The following is an 18,597-nucleotide window of genomic DNA, read 5'->3' on the forward strand; positions in this document are numbered from 1 at the left end:
GGTGTTTAATAAAAAATAATATAAAAAATCGATTATTTATGTTAAAATATTTAATTTATCTCTATCTCTATATCTATATCTATGTCTATGTATAATATTTTAGTCCTATTTATTAAAATGAATATTAATTAACCACTTTTTAAAGTATCAAATTCATATAAATTTATAGCCATAATTGTATGTCTTAGCACTTGGATTAACAATTTAATATAATGAATTGATGATTTTAAATACCACTTCTTTATATTAAATTATAGACAATTAACTTGTTTTTATCGGGAATTTCATAAAAACTTATTACTGTGTGCGGAAGCTTAAAGGAGTGTGAACATGAATGAATTTTGCTGGGAATAATTGATTAAAGTGGATCCCATCATGTGAACAAATATAATATTTATAAAAGCAAGAAAGAGAGGATTGTACTGTAGAATTGACCATTGACTTCATTTGTTGTGTGGTGGAAAATGAAAATAAAGTGCTCTTGCAAAAGCAACTGAGCTGGCTTCCATTACTGCTGTGTACATACAGTCATCATAAAAGAGATCGGTATGACTGACCAGTCTAGGTCAGGCCTGTGTGAGCTGGTTTCCATGCAAAAGAGATCAATTATTGCGTTTGGTGAAAGGGTTATAAAGTTTACTTTAGTAATTTAATTTTTATTATTTATATTATTTTATTTAATTTATTATTAATAAAAAATTATAATAATTTTTTATTATTAATATTAATATGATAAATAATATAAATGATAATTTAATTATTAATTTTATGATAAGTAAAAAAAAATATTAATATAATCTTGATTTTATTATAATTATAGTATTATTTATTATTTTTTTAAAATAAAAATAAATTTATTTTTTATTAATATAATAAATAATATAAAAATAATTATATTTAAGCACATTTAAATAAAATAATTTATTGGTATTATTTTATTATCATTAATCAAAACATATTAATTATTTATATCATCTATTTTTATCAAATTTTATCAAACATAATAATTACTTATATTTAATAATCTTTTCAATAATTTATCTTTAAAATAATATTTTTATTTTTATAATTCGATAAGATAAAAGAAACTTAATGTATCATTAAGAAGAAAAATATATTAGAATATTTTCCTCTTAAACCCTATCATTATTTTGATTTGTCTGTGCTTTTGTATAGATGACATATACAAACTTAGGCTATATCTCCTCTTAAACTCTATCATTATAGGACCTCTGATAGGCTTTCAAGATGAAATTGTCTAGTCTTCTTTGTTTTTTCAGCTCAGAATTGGTTCTTGTTGTCTTTCTTCAATAAGATGAGCTTAGGTTGCTCCTGTGACCTAATTTGGAGGCTACGTTTGTGTTGTTAATATATTTTTTACTTACCAAAAAATATATATATTAGAATATATACAAAGTAAACAAAAGCAATATTAATTTAACTCGATAATTTTTTAAGGATATTATAAAATAATATATTATTATTCATTTATTATTATTAACAAAACATAATAATAATTTATATCTAAAAATCTTTCAGATAATCTATTTTTGTAGTAATTTTTTATTTTTAGTAATAAAAGATTATTCAAACTAAACGTTCTTTTACTGATAATGAGGATAGTGAAGATACTAATGAATCAGATGAGCTAAAGTTTGTAAAAACTTTGTTGCATTTACTACAAATATGCCAAAGATATTGTATTGGTTTGATAAGAAGCGTTTGATGAATCCTTGAATGTAAGTTTGGCAAATTAAAAAGTGGATTAACTAAAAAAATTTCTTTGCTGATCTAAGATCTTTCTAACAAGTAATTATTGTTTGATTATACTATTAAAGAGTTTGGTCTTGCTAGAACTACCATTAAACTTTTTAATACAAGAAAAATTAAGCCAAGTAATTATTGTTTGATTATACTATTAAAGAGTTTGGTCTTGCTAGAACTACCATTAAAATATTGAATACAAAAAAAATTAAGCCAAGCAATTATTGTTGGATTCTATTTTAATTATTGTATGATATTTCTTGTTACGATCCAGAGCTTTGCAATCTTATACTGACAATATGGTTTTGACTCTTGATTACATAATCGTTAATCTATAAATTAATGTTTCAGTGTTGTCGTTCTCTATTATGTCAATTTAATGGAATTATGCATTATGCCTTGGTTTATTTGCATCAACAATAGCTCCTTATAAGGGCTTATTTGCAAGCGTTGTCAAATTAGCTTTTAAATTAAAAATTTTGAAATTGTAAATAATCATCAATCACTTGTGCATACAAGTTTGATGAAATAAGTTAAGTAAATAAATAAATAAGAGAGAAAGTAGGATCTTACTAAGTTGTTCAATCTCTTCTTGAATTTTTAGCTTATTTTGGAAATTTTCCTAACCTAGACTTATGGAAAATTTGCTAGCATGGGAACTTGTATGTCCCTCTAGGACTATATAGGAATGACTTGAATAGATGATGGAAACCTACTCAAAGCTTGTACAGTTGCAGTCCAACAAATCTAGCAAATATAATCAGCTAAGCAATTAACTATTTGTCAATTATGTACTAAAGTCAATTAACACAAGAGCAAAACTTTTTGTTCACTTAACTAATTTTTAAAACTCTCATACTAACAGTTGTTTGTGCTCAAAATTGATATACTCCAAGCATCTTACTTAGTTGTTTAATCTCTCCTTGAATTTTGAAGCTAAAATCCTTTGAACTTCTAGTCTTGAAATCCCTTCAAGGTCTAATAATAAATGTGTATCTCACTATCTGAGTAAACTTACCTACAAAATAAATATTAAAAATAAACAAAGAGAAAAATTATCAATAGAAATTTATATCTATTTTCTAAATTTAAAAAGACGTGTGATAAACTCATGTACTGAAAGCAAATAATAGATACTCATTTTCAATGAGTTTCCTAGTCAAATCTATCATTTTTCAATGATTAAAATAGGTAATAACTTAGCGTATTGTTCCTTATTAAACACTTTTAATTTCACCCTTAGTTGACACAAATAACACTTTCTCATCCAAAATGAAATTCTGTTAAAAAAAAACTAATGATGTAATCTATTATTTGAAACAAAATGATAATTTTACCATTCATTAATTTTGAAACAAAAAATTAAAAAAAATCTTAATATCAGACTCAAACATATTAAATATAATAATTTAATCTTTAAAAAAGGTTTACAAACTCACAAATCAATCTCTAATTTTTTTTTTTGAAATCCCTATATATTTTGAAAATACTATATGGTCTCAATAGTTGTAATATAACATGTATATCCATAATTTTTTGCATTCTATTTAAGTTTTGGGTGTGTAATTATCATTTTTAAAACTATGAGAAGGCATAAAATATTTCAAAAATTTCTCCAAAATTTTTTGACAATTTTTTAATAACCCCTAAAAATTTCAACAAAAACCTATAATATTTTCAAAAATTATAGTTTACTTCTAATATACAATTATATGATAAAGACACTTTTATTATAGGAAGAGAGAAAGAAAGGGTGAGGGTGCAAAAAATTAAAATAAGAGACTTCTTATATAATTTTGATATTTAAAATATTATTTAAAACTTTTGTTAATTTAAGATGACACAATAATTTTGAAAAATAAAGAAGTAGTAATATAATGATAGTTCATCTTATAATATTACTGTTTGATTAACATGGTTATATTTTGCATAAAAAATTTCTATTTATGTTTGATTTTTGGTGAGAAATGTTATTTACACTATTTAAAAGTGTGTTTTAAAATCAAATTTTAAGTGAAAAAAATGTAATTCACTCTACAAAAAAAAATCAATTTTTCTCGAATATTTTGTTATTTAAATTTGTGTTTTAGATATAACCCTTTGACTTTTGGATGGGAAAAAATATTATTCACTCCGTTAGAAAAATTTAATTTCCAAGGAATACCTGAGAAAAAGCAAAGAAATTGAACCCACGGAAAAAATATACAAATAAACTTCTAACCCTGGGAGAAGGATGAATTTTGCTGGGAATAATTGATTATTTATAAAAGCAAGAAAAAGAGGATTGTATCGTAGAATTGACCATTTACTTCATTTGTTGTATTGGAAAATGAAAATAAAGTGCCCCTGCAAAAGCAACTGAGCTGCTTTCCAACCCTACTGCTATGTACTGTGAGCAATCTAGCTCAGGCCAATATGAGCTGGCTTTAATTACAAAAGGATTAATTATTATTCTTACGGCATTGCAAGAATTATTGCTGCAGAGGAAACGTGCAATCAAATGAAAACTGGTCTATGTCAGGATCCTGCCGTGGACCCGTGCGTGTTTTATTATATATGTATGTTCACGGAGGAGAAGAAGACCTTCTGGTTTTTATATTTTTGCATGTGTAGGTGCGTGTTAGGTGGCTACACGTGTATACGCAGGTTCTTTAGCCTTTCGTAAACGAAGTAATTTTTGGAGTTACGTCAGAATCATTTTATAGCAGATCCTCTTTAGAAGGGTATATTCGTCATTTCAAAAAATCTTTCCAGATTCTTCTTAGCCATTAATTTTCAATTGGTTAATTTATCCCTATTAAAACAGCATAAAATTTTATAACATTGTTTTTTTATAAATTTTAGGGATATTTTAACTTTTAAAAAAACATAGTATGCATTTATAATGTAAATAATTTGTTTTCTATAAATAATATTGGAATATATAATTAAATTTTTTCTTGTTTGTGTTTTAAGAGCCCCATGTAAATTAAAATATTCCACAAAATAATTAGGTAATAAATTACAAAAATACCCTTTGGCTTCACAATAAAAGAACGTGGTGCAATAATCGATATCCAGTATCCAGTCAAATAGCCAACTTTGTCTCTCTGTGGATCACGAACTTGTAGCCCAACAGCTTCTTAAAAATATAGGTTAATTATTTTAATATTTTTAATAACTTTGGAATATCAGAACCACCCTATATGAGTTTCTTAAGGTTGTATTTAATAGACCAAAAGACTTATATCCACTAAAGGATTAGCGCATCCTCAAGCTCATTATACAGAGTTTTAAACACCCAAACATTTATTCATAATCTAAATTTTTTTAAAAAATTTTGTTATATATAAACATAAATTTGTTATTTATAAAAAACTTAAAAAAACAAAAAATTTATTCTTTTTTTTTCATCTTAATTTTAAAAATTAACAATTTTTTCTCTAGTATCAAATTTTTTAATTTTAAAAAATAACTTTTCTCTTCCTTTATTAGGGTTTCATAATTTTTAGGTTATCAATACGTGTTATTATATAATTAAATAATTAAAAATTAAAAAAATATTTAATTATATAATAATATATCAATATTTATACAAAAAACAATTATATATATAGTTTTATTATTTTTTAATTATTTTTTTCCTTTAAATTTGTAAGATAATAAATAGCCTATGAGGGGTTTAATTTAACAAATTAATATAATAACGATTTGTAAGTTAGCATAACAATTTAATACATCATATTTAAATACCACTTTTTTTACATTAAATTATAGGCAATTAACTTGTTTTTATCGGAAATTTCATAAAAACATATTAACGTGTGCGGAAAGTTCAATGAATGTGAACATGAATGACTTTTGCAGGGAATAATTGACTAAAGTGGTCAATATGACTGTGACCAGTCTAGGTCAGGCCGTGTGGGCTGGTTTCCATTGCAAAAGATATCAATTACTCTTAGGTGTCGGTGTTAGTTTGAAAAATATTTTATTATTAAAATTAAAAAAATATTTTAAAAATTATTAAATATAAATTATTATTTATATTTAATAAAATTTGATAAATTGAATAAATATAAATAATTATTATATTTGATTAGAAATAATAAAAAAATATTAATATATTATTTTATTTAAATATTTATGAGTATAATTATTTTAAAATATTTTTTATATTGTTTATTATATTAATTAAAAATAAGATTATTTTGTCTTAAAAAATTAATAAATAATAATATAATTATAATAAAATTAAGATTATATTGATAATCTTTTAATACATAAAGTAAAGACAGTAATCAGATTATCATTTATATTATTTATCATATTACTGTTGGTAATAAAATATTATCATAATCTTATATTACTAACAAATCAAACAACATAATATAAATAATAATAAATAGAGTATCAAGATAATTTTTAAAATCTTGAAACCAAATGGCCTTTACAACATTATTGATAATCTTTTAATACATAAAGTAAAGATGGTAATCAGATTATCATTTATATTATTTATCATATTACTGTTGATAATAAAAAATTATCATAATCTTATATTACTAACAAATCAAATAACATAATATAAATAATAATAAATAGAGTATCAACATAATTTTTAAAATCTTGAAACGAAATGGCCCTTACAACAGTAGAAGAATTATTGTTGCAAAATTCCCACCCTCCTCTTTTAGGATTTCATATTTTCCAAGCTATCATAACGTAGTCACCTATTAAACTTTTTAAAACTTTCATTTCCCTCTCCCCATGTAGTTTCTGTCATTGCCATTCTTTTGGCCGCTCCCTCCCTCTGTGGCCTGTCACCTGTCACCTCTCTCCATCCAAAACACTGTACTAACTTCTCCAGCTTGCAGAAACCCGAACGGAAGTTACCCCCGCCCCCCCATATTGTTAAATAATTTGTAGATAATATTCAATATTAATATAATTTATTTATTATTTTTATTTTAGATATTAAAATATTAATAAAATGATCTTAATTTTATTTTTACTTATCAGTCTTTCAAGGTTAAAATACTCTTATTTTAATTAAAATAATAAGTAGAATGCAAAATATTTTAGAAAAAATATATTGGCCAAAAGATAGCAAATAAAAAATAATTTAATCAATTAATTTTATAATTTAACAAGATAGAAGAAACTTAATATATTATTATGAAGAAAAATATATTAAAATATTTTCCTCTTGAACTCTATCATTATTTTAGTTGGCCAATGCTTTTGTATAGATGACATGTACAGACTTAGGTTATATTTCCTCTTAAACCTTATCATTGTAGAAACTTTGATAGGCCTTCAAGATGGAAGTATCTAGTCTTTATTGTTTTTTTGGCTCAAATTGGTTCTTGTTGTCCTTCTTAAATAGGACAAGCTACATTGTTCCCGTGACCTAATTTGGAGGTTGCGTTTGTGTTGTACATATATTTTTTAGTTACCAAAAAAAAAAAATATATATATATATATATTAGAATATACACAAAGTAATATTTAACATAAAACATGTTAGTTTAAACAAATACAATACTAATATATACTCAATAATCTTTTGAAGATATTTAAGTAAAATAATATATTATTATTCATTTATTATTGTTAACCAAATATAATAATTATTTATACATATTAAATTTACTAAATATAATAATAATTTATATCTAATAATCTTTCAAATAATCTATCTTTGTAATAATTTTTTATTTCTATTAAGAAAAAATTATTTGAACTAAACGCTCTCTTACTGATAACGAGGGTAGTGAAGATACTAATGAATCAGATGAGCCAAAGTTTGTAGAAAACTTTGTAGCATTTACTAAAAATATGCCAAAAATATTATAGTGAGTTTGATAAGGAACTCTTGATGAATCCTTGAATGTAAGTTTGGCAAAGAAAAAAGTGGATTAACTAAAAAAATTTCTTTGTGGATCAAAGATCTTTCTAACATGTAATTATTGTTTGATTATACTATTAAAGAGTTTGGTCACGCTAGAACTACATTAAAATATTGAATACAAGAAAAATTGAGCTAGATGAAGTATTAAGCCAAGCAATTATTGTTGGATTCTATTTTAATTATTGTATGATATTTCTTGTTACAATTTAGAGCTTTGTAATCTTACACTGACAATGTGGTTTTGACTCTTGATTACATAATCGTTAATCTATAAATTAATGCTTCATTCTTGTCGTTCTCTATTATGTCAATTTAATGGAATTATGCATTATGCCTTGGTTTATTTGTATTAATAATAGCTCCTTGTAAGGGCTTATTTGCAAACGGTGTCAAATTAGCTTTTAAATTAAAAATTTTGAAATTGTAAATAATCATCAATCGCTTGTGCATACAAGTTTGATGAAATAAGTTAAGTAAATAAATAAATAAGAGAGAAAGTAAGATCCTACACAGTTGTTCAATCTAGACTTGTGGAAAATTTGCTACCATGGGAACTTGTATGTACCTCTAGGACTATATAGGAATGACAAATCTAGCAAATATAATCAACTAAGCAATTAACTTTTTGCCAATTACATACTAAAGTCAATTAACACAAGAGTAAAACATTTTGTTCACTTAACTAATTTTTAAAATTCTCATACTAATAGTTGTTTATGCTCAAAATTGAAATACTCCAAGCATCCTATTCAGTTGTTCAATCTCTCTTTGAATTTTGAAGCTAAAATCCTTTTAGCTTTTAGCGTTGAAATCCCTTCAAGATCTAATAATAAATGTGTATCACACTATCTAAGTAAACTTACTTGCAAAATAAATATAGAAAACAAGCAAAAAGAAAAATTACTAGGAGAAGTTTATATCTAATTTCTAAATTTGAAAAGACGTGAGGTGAACTCACATACTGAAAGTAAATAATAGACACTTATTTTCAACAATTTTCTAGTGAAATCTATTATTTTTCAATGGTTAAAGTAGGGAATAACTTAATATATCATTCTTTATCAAACACTTTTAATTTCACCCCTAGTTGGCATAATAACACTTTCTCATCTAAAATCAAATTCCATTAAAAAAACTAATGATGTAATGGAAAAATAGTAATTTTACCATTAATTAATTTCAAAAAAAGAAATTAAAAACATTCTTTATCAGACTTAAACATGTTAAACATGATAATTTAATACTTTAAAAGATTTATAAACTCACAAATCAATCTTTAAAATTTTTTTTCAAATCCTTATATATTTTAAAACTACTATATGGTCTCAACAGTTGTAATATGACATTCATACCCATAAGTTTTTGCATTATATTTAAGTTTTGGGTGTATAATTATTATTTTTGAAACTATAAGAGGACATAAAATATTTCAAAAATTTATCCAAACTTTTTCGCAACTTTTTAACAACCCATAAAAATTAAAAAAAAACCTACAATATTTTCAAAAATTATGTTTACTTCTAATATATAATTATATAATAAAGACATTTTTATTATAGGAAAAGAGAAAGAAAGGGTGAGGTTAAAAAGAAATAAAAATAAAATTTTTTTTTATAATTTGAATATTTAAAATATTATTTTAAACTTTTGTTGATTTAAAATGATATGATATTATGATAACTTTGAAAAATAAAAAAGTACAAATACAACAATAGTTCATCTTATAATATTATTGTTTCATTAACAAGGTTATATTTTGCATGAAAAATTTTTATTTATACTATCTAAGATTGTGCTTTAAAAAAAATTGTAATCACTCTACTAAAACATGTCAATTGACCCCATTGAGTTGGGGGAAGTTTCGAGAATATTTCGTTATTTAAATCGGTCTTTTAGATATAACCCTTTGACTTTCGGGTGGGAAAGGATGTCGGTCACTCTATTAATTTCCTGAGAAAAAGCAAAGAAATTGAACCCAGGAAAAAAATATACAAATAAACTGGAAACTCTGTGAGAAGAAATAGTCTTGTTGCTTCAATTAACTGCGATGGCTTCTTCTTCTTCTTCTTCTCAAGTGAAGTATGATGTTTTCCTCAGTTTCAGAGGTGAGGACACTCGAGACAATTTTACCAGCCACCTCAAAGACGCGTTGTGTGGGAGAAAGATTGTTACTTTCATCGATGATCAACTTGTAAGAGGAGATGAGATATCACCATCTCTTTTGAATGCGATTAGGGGATCAAAGATTTCAATCATCATATTCTCGAAAGATTATGCTTCTTCTACATGGTGCCTCCAAGAACTTGTAGAGATCCTCGATTGCAAGAGAATGTACGGTCAGATTGTGATTCCAGTGTTCTATCATGTAGATCCATCAGTTGTAAGGAAGCAATCAGGGACTTATGGAGATGCATTTGGCCAGCATGAAGTAAAATATATGGAGGAAAAAGAGATGTTGCAGAGATGGAGGAATGCTTTGACGGAAGCAGCCAATCTATCAGGCTTTGATTCAAATTCCATCAGGTGGGTGCTTTTGTGCTTTGATATTATTATTATTATGATAATTCTTCTGTATGGAAATCACTTTCAATTATGAAAGATAAAATTCAAATACAACTTCTATAAGTCCAACTATACAATTGAACCTTTTTAGGTTCCTTTAACAAAATTCCATTTCAGTTGTTTGAAAATAGCTGAACTTATATAAATCAAACTTCCCCCACATTATTTATCTTAATTTATTTGTTAATCAAATTATCTTTAGATTTCACGCTATACCTTTTATTAAAATGAAATAGCTTTTTGTTACTTTATGTTGTACGTAAAATCAATTTTATATATCAACATGCCATATTGGCAATTTATTATAGAACGAGTGTTTATACAATAACAAAACTAAATTATCTGAAGTTGGAAGGAGCGTTTTTAATTGATAACCAAATTATTATCAGTTTCACGAAAAAAGTATTTCTATAAGTTTTATTTAATATATGCATAAGCTTTCCTTGGAAAGTCCAAACCAAAATTGGGCTCTTGGAATCCGACTTTTTCTTTATTTCTTTTTCATTTATTTATTGATAAGGTTATTGTTGTTTTTACCTTTTTGTTTCTAATGTAGGCCTGAATCGAAACTTGTTGACACAATTACTGAATGTATTTTGGAGAGTTTGAATGATAAGTCTTACAGCGATAATAAGAACTTGGTTGGAGTAGTAATGAAGATCCAGAAAATTAAATCTTTATTGTCTGATCAGTCAAGTAAAGTATGCAAGGTAGGACTTTGGGGTATGGGTGGCATAGGCAAGACGACTCTTGCTGAAGCAGTCTTCAATGAAATCTCAAGTCAATTTGAAGCTTCGTATTTTGCTCGAAATGTTAGGGAAGCATCAAATATAAATCAACTGTGTCGTTTGCAAAAAGAATTTCTTTATGCAATATTAGGGGATAAACACCTTGATATACGACACACATCCACAAAAAAAAGGCTTGGACGTAAAAGAGTTTTTACTGTTTTTGATGATGTGACAGATTCAGAACAAATAAAAGAATTAATTGAAGATCTTGAAGACTTGGGTTTTGGAAGTCAAATCATTATAACCACAAGGAATAAACAAGTGCTAAAAATTTGTGGATTGGATGATTCTACCATATATGAGGTCGAAGGATTAGGTAGTGATGAATCTCTTAGACTTTTTAAACAACATGCCTTCAAACAAAACCATCCAATTGATGAAGTTTACTTGAAGCTTTCAGAAAAAGTTATAAGTTATACAAAAGGTTTGCCTTTAGCTCTCAAAGTTTTAGGTAACCATCTCCTTGGTAGAGGAAAACTTGAATGGGATAGTGCACTGGAAGATTTACAAAAATCTCCATATGAGGGTATCCAAAAGGTGCTTAAGATCAGTTATGATGGATTATCTGATAAAGAGAAGACTTTATTTTTAGATATTGCATGCTTCTTTAAAGGATGTGATAAATATCTAGTTGGTACATTTAGTTCACATATTCGAATATGTGTTCTTGTTGATAAAGCTCTTATATCTATTCTATTTACCACAATAGAAATGCATGATTTGATTCAAGAGATGGGTTGGGAAATTGTCCGGCAAGAGTCAATCACTAAACTTGGCCAACGCAGTCGATTGTGGCATCATGAAGATGTAGATCGTGTATTGAAAAAAAATCTGGTAAATATACATGACATTAACTTTCAATTTATATGTTATAGTATATGGGATATATTGAAATATTTGAACTAGTAGTGTATCTTTTTCATTTTTCCCTATAGAATAGTTCATGAAGTAATGGGTTTCGGGTTTAGAGGTATATCATGTTATTGTGCTCTTAACTTGTCCTTTTATTTTGATTGTAGGGAACTGACAAAATAAGAGGCATGCTCTTTAATATGGTTGAAATGAGAAAGATCCACTTCAATCCTCATGCTTTCTCAGAGATGGCTAATCTAAGACTCCTTATAGTAAAAAACTTATATTGGAGACACAATAATGAAATTCATGGTTTTGACAGCATTGAATTTGATTTCTCAGAGTTAGAATACCTTTGTTGCGATTTTTACCCCTTCCCATCGTTGCCTTTGAAATTTGATCCTGATAACCTTGTTGTACTTAAGATGCAAGACAGTAATCTTAAACAACTATGGATGGGCATCAAGGTATATGTTGATTTCATTTGAAAATTCTCTTTCATAAATTTTAAATATTAGATTTTTTTAATTGTATTGGTCATTTCTTTTTCCTGATACAGAATCTTGCTCGTTTAAAATACATTGACCTAAGTCGCTCAAGACATCTACTTGAAGTCCCAGACCTTTCAAAGGCTTCAAATCTAGAGCGGTTGATTCTCTCTGGCTGCTCTACTCTCAACACTGCTCCAAGGATATCAGGTAATATGGAAAGATTGTGTTTGGATGGAACTGCAATAAAAACCTTATCGTCTTCCATAGAAAGCCCTTCCAGACTAGTTGAACTGAAGCTTAAGAACTGCTTAAGCCTTGAAAGTCTTCCAAGCAGCCTTTGTAATTTGACATCACTTCGAAAGCTTAATCTTTCTGGTTTGTCAAATCTAAAGATGGTTCCAGAGTTCCCACCGGAGATCCTAGAGTTGTATTTAGATGGAATTGCAGTAAAAGAATTGTCTTCATCGATTGGGAAAGTATCATCTCTGAAAAGATTAAGTCTAAGAAATTGTTCAAGCCTTGAAAGTCTTCCAAGCAGCCTTTGTAATTTGACATCTCTTCGAAAGCTTGATCTATCTGGTTTGTCAAACCTAAAGATGGTTCCAGAGTATCCACCTGAGATCCAGGAGTTGTATTTAGATAAAACTGCAGTGAAAGAATTGTCTTCATCGATTGGGAAAGTATCATCTCTGAAAAGATTAAGTCTTAGAAATTGTTCAAGCCTTGAAAGTCTTCCAAGCAGCCTTTGTAATTTGACATCTCTTCCAAATCTTGATCTCTCTGGTTTGTCAAATCTAAAGATGGTTCCAGAGTTTCCACCTGAGATCCTAGAGTTGTATTTAGATGGAACTGCAGTGAAAGAATTGTCTTCATCGATTCAGAAAGTATCATCTCTGACAAGATTAAGTCTTAGAAATTGTTCAAGCCTTGAAAGTCTTCCAAGCAGCCTTTGTAATTTGACATCTCTTCGACAGCTTGATCTCTCTGGTTCGTCAAATGTAAAGATGGTTCCAGAGTTTCCACCTGAGATCCTGGAGTTGTATTTAGATGAAACTGCAGTGAAAGAATTGTCTTCATCGATTGGGAAAACATTATCTCTGACAAGATTAAGTCTTAGAAATTGTTCAAGCCTTGAAAGTCTTCCAAGCAGCCTTTGTAATTTGACATCTCTTCGAAAGCTTGATCTCTCTGGTTCGTCAAATCTAAAGATGGTTCCAGAGTTTCCACCTGAGATCCTAGAGTTGTATTTAGATGGAACTGCAGTGAAAGAATTGTCTTCATCGATTGGGAAAACATTATCTTTGACAAGATTAAGTCTTAGAAATTGTTCAAGCCTTGAAAGTCTTCCAAGCAGCCTTTGTAATTTGACATCTCTTCGAAAGCTTGATCTCTCTGGTTTGTCAAATCTAAAGATAGTTCCAGAGTTTCCACCTGAGATCCTAGAGTTGTATTTAGATGGAACTGCAGTGAAAAAATTGTCTTCATCGATTGAGAAAGTATCATCTCTGACAAGATTAAGTCTTAGAAATTGTTCAAGCCTTGAAAGTCTTCCAAGTAGCCTTTGTAATTTGACATCTCTTCGACAGCTTGATCTCTCTGGTTCGTCAAATCTAAAGATGGTTCCAGAGTTTCCACCTGAGATCCAGGAGTTGTATTTAGATGGAACTGCAGTGAAAGAATTTTCTTCATCGATTGAGAAAGCATCATCTCTGACAAGATTAAGTCTTAGAAATTGTTCAAGCCTTGAAAGTCTTCCAAGCAGCCTTTGTAATTTGACATCTCTTCGACAGCTTGATCTCTCTGGTTCGTCAAATCTAAAGATGGTTCCAGAGTTTCCACCTGAGATCTTGGAGTTGTATTTAGATGAAACTGCAGTGAAAGAATTTTGTTCATCGATTGGGAAAGCATTATCTCTGACAAGATTAAGTCTTAGAAATTGTTCAAGCCTTGAAAGTCTTCCAAGCAGCCTTTGTAATTTGACATCTCTTCGAAAGCTTGATCTCTCTGGTTCGTCAAATCTAAAGATAGTTCCAGAGTTTCCACCTGAGATCCTAGAGTTGTATTTAGATGGAACTGCAGTGAAAGAATTGTCTTCATCGATTGAGAAAGTATCATCTCTGACAAGATTAAGTCTTAGAAATTGTTCAAGTCTTGAAAGTCTTCCAAGCAGCCTTTGTAATTTGACATCTCTTCGACAGCTTGATCTCTCTGGTTCGTCAAATCTAAAGATGGTTCCAGAGTTTCCACCTGAGATCCTAGTATTGTATTTAGATGGAACTGCAGTGAAAGAATTGTCTTCATCGATTGAGAAAGTATCATCTCTGATAATATTAAGTCTTAGAAGTTGTTCAAGCCTTGAAAGTCTTCCAAGTAGCCTTTGTAATTTGACATCTCTTCGACTGCTTGATGTCTCTGGTTCGTCAAATCTAAAGATGGTTCCAGAGTTTCCACCTGAGATCCTGGAGTTGTATTTAGATGAAACTGCAGTGAAAGAATTGTCTTCATCGATCGGGAAAGTATCATCTCTGAAAAGATTAAGTCTTAGAAATTGTTCAAGCCTTGAAAGTCTTCCAAGCAGCCTTTGTAATTTGACATCTCTTCAAGAGCTTGATGTCTCTGGTTCGTCAAATCTAAAGATGGTTCCAGAGTTTCCGCCTGATATCCTAGAGTTGTATTTAGATTGGAACTGCAGTAAAAGAAATTGTCTTCATCGATTGAGAAAGTATCATCTCTGACAAGATTGTCTTAGAAATTGTTCAAGCCTTGAAAGTCTTCCAAGCAGCCTTTGTAATTTGACATCTCTTCGATAGCTTGATCTCTCTGGTTCGTCAAATCTAGAGATGGTTCCAGAGTTTCCACCTGAGATCCTGGAGTTGTATTTAGATGAAACTGCAATGAAAGAATTGTCTTCATCGATTGGGAAAGTATCATCTCTGAAAAGATTAAGTCTTAGAAACTGTTGCAGCCTTTGTAATTTGACATCTCTTCGAAAGCTTGATCTCTCTGGTTTGTCAAATCTAAAGATGGTTCCAGAGTTTCCACCTGAGATCCTAGAGTTGTATTTAGATGGAACTACAGTGAAAGAATTGTCTTCATCGATTCAGAAAGTATCATCTCTGACAAGATTAAGTCTTAGAAATTGTTCAAGCCTCGAAAGTCTTCCAAGCAGCCTTTGTAATTTGACATCTCTTCGACAGCTTGATCTCTCTGGTTCGTCAAATCTAAAGATGGTTCCAGAGTTTTCACCTGATATCCTAGAGTTGTATTTAGATGGAACTGCAGTGAAAAAATTGTCTTCATCGATTGAGAAAGTATCATCTCTGACAAGATTGTCTTAGAAATTGTTCAAGCCTTGAAAGTCTTCCAAGCAGCCTTTGTAATTTGACATCTCTTCGATAGCTTGATCTCTCTGGTTCGTCAAATCTAAAGATGGTTCCAGAGTTTCCACCTGAGATCCTGGAGTTGTATTTAGATGAAACTGCAATGAAAGAATTGTCTTCATCGATTGGGAAAGTATCATCTCTGAAAAGATTAAGCTTATAAATTGTTGCAGCCTTGAAGGTCTTCCAAGCAGCCTTTGTAATTTGACATCTCTTCGAAAGCTTGATCTCTCTGGTTTGTCAAATCTAAAGATGGTTCCAGAGTTTCCACCTGAGATCCTAGAGTTGTATTTAGATGGAACTGCAGTGAAAGAATTGTCTTCATCGATTGAGAAAGTATCATCTCTGACAAGATTAAGTCTTAGAAATTTTTCAAGCCTTGAAAGTCTTCCAAGCAGCCTTTGTAATTTGACATCTCTTCGATAGCTTGATCTCTCTGGTTTGTCAAATCTAAAGATGGTTCCAGAGTTCCCACCTGAGATCCTAGTATTGTATTTAGATGGAACTGCAGTAAAAGAATTGTCTACATCGATTGGGAAGGTATCATCTCTGATAAGATTAAGTCTTAAAAATTGTTCATGCCTTGAAAGTCTTCCAAACACCTTTGATAAGTTGAAATCTCTGATATATCTTTGTATGTCGGGTTGTTCAAAGCTTGAAAGATTGCCTGATGTCTTGGGAAAGTTAGAGAGCTTTGAAGCAATTGAAGCTAATGGAATTACTGTTAAAGAGCTGCCTTCAGTTATGGCTGTTCTATCAGCTTTGCAATTTTTAAAGAGATTAGAGTTGAATTACTGCAGTATTACAGAGTTACCGAATAATATTGACAATCTGCCCTTACTCGTAGATCTAGAATTGGAAGGAAACAATTTTGAGAGCATCCCAACAAACATCATGAACCTTTCCAAGTTACAAAGCCTTAACATAAGGTTTTGTGATAGGCTTCAATCCTTACCAAAGCTTCCACGCAATATAAAAGAACTTCTAGCAGATGGTTGCAAATTGCTGAAAGAATTATCAGGTTTTACAAATCGAATAACTCCAGGACCTGATAGAAGGTCACTGAGCTTGTTCAATTGTGTCAGTCTGGATTGGGACGCAATCAGAAACATTTTGAGTGATTCTATATTGGATCCGTACTCAAGTAAAATTAACCATTTCGCATATAAGGTATCATTTTATCTCTCATTTGCACATGATTTCAATTTCTTTTTCTGATCTGAAGTAAAAAAAAATGATGTTAAATCAACAATTTTAGTAATAACCAGTTTTCTGTAATGTATTAGGTAACTCCCCAGCGAGAAGTTGAAATTTGTTACCCTGGAAGTGACATTCCGGAATGGTTTAACATTCAAAGTAGTGGATCAGTTATTAAGTTACCACAAGGTTCATTCAATGAGAAGGTTCTGGGTCTTTCCTTTTGTTTCATTGTTGAAGTTGAAGATAATTGTGATGAGTGTAATTTCTTTGGTGTTGGTTCTACGTTGCGACTGAGTCGCCCTGATGTGGACAGAATGTATAGTGAACAGACGTATCTTTTGACCAAGTGTATTAAGTCAGATCATGTATTAGTGATATATGACCACATTATATGGGAGATATTTGGGACAGAAGATTTTAAATTCGCTTGTGATACGGAAGCCGTTATCTCTTTCCGTCCCTTAGATAGTTTAGAATTTACAGAGATAAATTGGATAAAAAATATAAAGAAGTGTGGGGTTCGTTTATTGTTCACAGAAGAGTTGGAGGAAACTATGAAAAGATCAGGATGTTCCATCCATGGTGAAGAGGATGGATTTAAATCTTCAAATTTCTATAAAGGCGAATCCAGCTCAAGGTATGTAATTACACAACTTATATATATACGCCTTCTTAACTGTATATAATTATGTAATGCTTTCTCTATGTCTATACTATTTTCATGCTTATGACTGATTTCTGAATGGTTTTCTTCTGGTCTGTGTTATCATTTCTATATATGTTCATATAATTTGGAATTCTCAGAATTCAAATATGCAATTTATGATTAGTGTTATTATTAGTAGAATCATGAACTCAATCTTTAAAGAATATATTTTTTTGTTCTCTTTCACCAACCATATTGTCGCAACTCAAAAGACAATCGGGGCCTTTCATGGTCAGCCAACCTCTACCGGACTGCATGACTGAAAAAGGGGAATTGGAGCCTCTGCCGAGGGAAGTGCTCAAGCACAGGTATACTGGCAATGGTGAGCTGGACGTTTTTGTTGCCTGGAAAAATTTACCAGAATTTAAGAATTCATGGGAGCAATACACTGCCTTCAAACAAGCTTTCCCACAATTCCACCTTGAGGATAAGGTGCCACTCGATAGGAGGGGAAATGTTAGGTCTAGAATTTATGTATCACGCAAGTGGAAGAGAGACCAAATGAAGGGTACACCTAGCGACTTGGAGTTAAAGCAAGAGGCAGAATTAGATTGGCCTGAGCAACAAAAAGCTGGAGATGTAAGTGGCAAGTAGGGAGCTTGTTGTTGGAAACAAACACAAAAGAGAGGTGCCAGCCCTGGAGGAGGGAGCAAGCAGAATTAAGGAAAAGTAGGAGTACAAGGGGAGGGACTAGGCCTCTCGAAAGCCCAGAGGTCAGTTATTTTTGCTTATTGTCGTTTCTGGGTATTTTCTGCATTTTGTAAGAAGAAAGAGATCCTGAGTTCATGTAATTACTAAAATTGGTGATTTGACTTTGTAATGCACTTCCAGTTAATGAAGAAGAATATCTCTTTTTTTCTTAGTTGATTTGGAATGTTATATTATTGATTTTGTATTGTTAATTTTTGTTATGACTGTTGTGATTAGATTGTGGCATGATGATGTTGAGTATGTATTGCTG

At 29.7% G+C, this 18,597-nt stretch overlaps 1 protein-coding gene across 1 annotated transcript; it reads left to right on the plus strand.

The window, feature by feature from the left end:
- The first annotated feature begins 9,568 nt into the window (after window positions 1-9,568).
- On the plus strand, window positions 9,569-18,305 carry LOC123203462. Its single transcript, XM_044619815.1, is given in 8 exon segments — window positions 9,569-10,177; window positions 10,773-11,841; window positions 12,027-12,326; window positions 12,419-15,076; window positions 15,161-15,685; window positions 15,827-16,900; window positions 17,017-17,567; window positions 17,849-18,305. Coding segments are annotated over 8 exon segments (7,035 nt in total). The 5' UTR covers window positions 9,569-9,701; the 3' UTR covers window positions 18,231-18,305.
- The last annotated feature ends 292 nt before the right edge of the window (window positions 18,306-18,597 follow it).

Source organism: Mangifera indica, chromosome 19 (genome assembly GCF_011075055.1).
Source record: "Mangifera indica cultivar Alphonso chromosome 19, CATAS_Mindica_2.1, whole genome shotgun sequence".
NCBI lineage: Eukaryota > Viridiplantae > Streptophyta > Magnoliopsida > Sapindales > Anacardiaceae > Mangifera > Mangifera indica.